The following is a 3,467-nucleotide window of genomic DNA, read 5'->3' on the forward strand; positions in this document are numbered from 1 at the left end:
GGGAAACAAGCCGAGATCGCTGCTGCCGCCGCTTCAGCCTCTGGCCATCAGAAGGCGCGGCGCGGAGGAGTGGCCGAGCGCCGGATCTGACGATCTCGGCGTGTGGCCACTCCCGGAGACTCCAAGAGGGTCTGTGTCTGTGGTGGGGTCATCATCGGAGTTCCAGTTGAAGAGGGAGAAGCTGGCCTTCTACGACAAAGAGTGTTCTCGGATTGCGGAGCACGTGTACCTCGGGAGTGACACGGTGGCCAAGAACCATGAGCTGCTGAGGCAGAACGGCATCACTCACGTGCTCAACTGTGTTGGCTTCGTTTGCCCTGAATATTTCAAGCGCGATTTTGTTTACAAGACTCTGTGGTTGCAGGACAGTCCCACAGAAGACATCACCAGCATCCTGTACGATGTTTTCGATTACTTTGAGGAGGTTAGGGAGCAAGGCGGGCGCGTGTTGGTTCACTGCTGCCAAGGGGTTTCGAGATCGACCTCTCTGGTGATCGCGTATCTGATGTGGAGGGAAGGGCAGAGCTTCGAGGATGCGTTTCAGTACGTGAAGAATGCGAGGGGTGTGACCAATCCTAACATGGGTTTTGCGTGTCAGTTATTGCAGTGTCAGAAACGGGTACATGCTACTCCCGCTAGTCCTAATTCCATTCTTCGGATGTATAGAATGGCTCCTCATTCACCTTATGATCCTCTTCATTTGGTTCCTAAGATTGTCAACCACCCCTCTGCACAGGCCCTTGATTCTCGTGGTGCTTTCATTGTGCATGTTCCTTCTGCTATTTATGTTTGGACAGGCAACAACTGCAATTCGGTTATGTCTTCTAATGCAAGAGGCGCCGCATCTCAGGTTGTTCGCTATGAGAGGGCTACGGCTCCTGTTCTTACCATCCATGAGTATGACGAGCCACCGGAGTTTTGGATTGCTCTTGCCTCTGCTGATTGTGACCAGCAGGAGAAGGAGGACACAAGCTTGGAAGCTGTTCGTCCTAGGAAGCTTGATGAATATGATTTGGATTATGAGATTTTCCAAAAGGCACTTGCTGGTGGGGTTGTTCCACCTTTCTCTGTGTCTAATGCAGGCTCAGAGACCTGCCTTCCAGCCAGAGAAAGCGGTTGGGGGAGACTGCGCCGGAAACTCGCCAGCGGTTTCATCAAAGGATTGTTCACTTCATCCAAAAGGAACTCTACTAATGAAGAAGCTGCTCTTGTCATGGAAGATTTTGCTGTTAATGTTGATCCCAATGATTGCTCAGGCAGGGAAAAAGGTTATGTTGAAGTGTTGGATCATTTTGTTCCCATTACGGATGTGGATTCATCATTGCCAACATCATCAGATTATCTTCCTTGTTTCACGAGCAGCAGTTCCAAGTCACCAACGCTCTCGCCCTCCAGTTCTGATTATGCAAGTTCATTTACATTTTCACCTTCCTCAACAAATTTGTCTTCTCAGCAGCCATCACCTTCTACTTCTAGCATGGATTCAACCGAAACTATTTATGCCAAAGATGCTTCTGTATTGGACAGTTCCTCTCTGTTTCACAAGAAGGGTGATGTGTTTTTGGCTGATCAAACATCCGGAGGGTCCACCTTCTTTTTGCCATTGAAAGGGTCTATACCCTCCATTGCAGAGCGCAGAGGTAGTAATCCACCACCTCGCATGTTGCTACCTTCTTCAGTCACCGAGTCACCCCATCCTCACAGGAGCAAGATTCATGTAAGATCAAAGTCATTTTCTTTGCCGGAATTGGATGATAACTTGTTAAAGGATGTTGATTGCAAGCAAGCTGATCCTGCTTCATGTAAATAATGGCTATCCTTGAGATTTAAGATTAAGTTAACTTGATTGATTACAATAGTTGAGTTTGAGTTTTGTGTAGTCCAAATGTTCTATTTTTGGAGGTGAATTTGCTCTGGGGTTGTTTGAATTTGAATGTTGCAAGGTGTAGTGTAGGATGAGGAATAATATAGCACCTGAAGGCTCAAAGTACATAACAATCATCATTAAATTTAAGTGAATATTATTGAACTCTATTTTTCTCCTTTTCTGCCATTTTTTTTTCTTCATTTAGGTCCAGCTACCATATGAGTATGAAATGCATTGCTGGTTTAGGTGGTTGAGGCTAGCTAGCTATCAATCCATAAATCACTAAATAATAAAAAATTGGTGCAAAAGTCATCTTGGCAACAAGAAGGAAACAAAGCAACAGTTATAATTTACATTATCATGGATGTTAGCATCATCCTTTACTTATTGGTTCCATTAATAAATATGTTACTATGAACTTTTATTAGTTGCTATAGTTCTGCAAGAGAGAAAATATGGCTTCGCTCCACATCGTCCAGGAAATGCTGCATGCGTTAAACAGATTTTGCCTGCATATGGCCACAGCCATATTAATCAAATTATTATACTCAATATTAATTAGCAAATAGCAATTCAGATGATGAAAATGATGATCATATCAGATATTTAGCAATCAAAGAAGGAAGTACAATACATAATTCAAATTCGTTGAACATTATACATGAAGGATTTGAGTGTTACATACATGCAAAGGCCTCCTCTTTGCAAGCATGAATGTTGTGATGACAGGAACCATTGCAGCAGACAAGTGCATAAGCGTGTGACCACTCACAATATGCCCTGTCCGTGCTCTCTTGAGCCATAGCTAGAGGATAAAATCATGCAAAAGATTAAAATTGGAAGATGATATTTGTAAACGAGTATTGATTGTACTATTACATCAGAATTCCAAACCTGAAGCCAAGAGCCAAAACGATGAATGAGTGTAGGTTGGAGGCAACAAATAAGCCATTAGAGGTATGACAATGCATGATGCAAATTTGAACAGGCCATATAGTTAGTTAAGGTGACATTCAATTTATTAAGTTGGTGTGAAGTTGAATTGTAGAAAATAAAAATAATACCGAAGAAAGTGCGTTTGTCAGCGAAATCGTGGTACTTCTGAGGCTGAGGAATGGAAGGGTTTACCACCAATCCACCATCACCAGGTCATAATGAATTCACTGCAATGAAATTCTTTGTTAGGCATTAAGTATATTACTAGACTAGTTTTTATAAGATGTAAATGCAAGCAAAACAACTTAAAACTTTTTCATGAAATTAGGATTACTGATTAGAGCAATTTCATTCATCATAGCAACATGGAGAAGGTGATAGTGACCTGCATTGCCTGCATAGACGAGCCTTGACTAATACCTGGTTTTCATTTTTATAGTCACAACACGTGCCATGGATAAGACAATTTTGTGAAAATCATGGCTATTTACAACTTATTAGTGGTTTTGACTTTTGACTATCCATATCCATATACAAATACGATGCAGTTCACACTTTAGTGACAGATAATCTACCATACCAATTGCCAAGTATATGCTAAACATATATATGAAGACTTCTAATTTTCATACTATATGAAGACTTCTAATATATATATATATAT

At 41.8% G+C, this 3,467-nt stretch overlaps 1 protein-coding gene and 1 long non-coding RNA gene across 2 annotated transcripts; one reads left to right on the top strand and one right to left on the bottom strand.

Moving 5' to 3' along the window:
• Window positions 1–2,032, top strand: LOC107631700 (protein-tyrosine-phosphatase MKP1; the record flags this gene model as incomplete). The annotated part of the gene is given in 1 exon segment (XM_016335225.2): window positions 1–2,032. A coding segment is annotated over 1 exon segment (1,810 nt), but the record flags the coding sequence as incomplete, so codon positions are not given.
• LOC110270434 lies at window positions 2,054–3,213 on the bottom strand. The gene is made up of 2 exons (XR_002359959.1): window positions 2,553–3,213; window positions 2,054–2,376 (listed from the first exon to the last, which is right to left on the bottom strand). It is a non-coding gene; the product is annotated as an uncharacterized LOC110270434 (long non-coding RNA).

Source organism: Arachis ipaensis, chromosome B03, assembly GCF_000816755.2.
Source record: "Arachis ipaensis cultivar K30076 chromosome B03, Araip1.1, whole genome shotgun sequence".
NCBI lineage: Eukaryota > Viridiplantae > Streptophyta > Magnoliopsida > Fabales > Fabaceae > Arachis > Arachis ipaensis.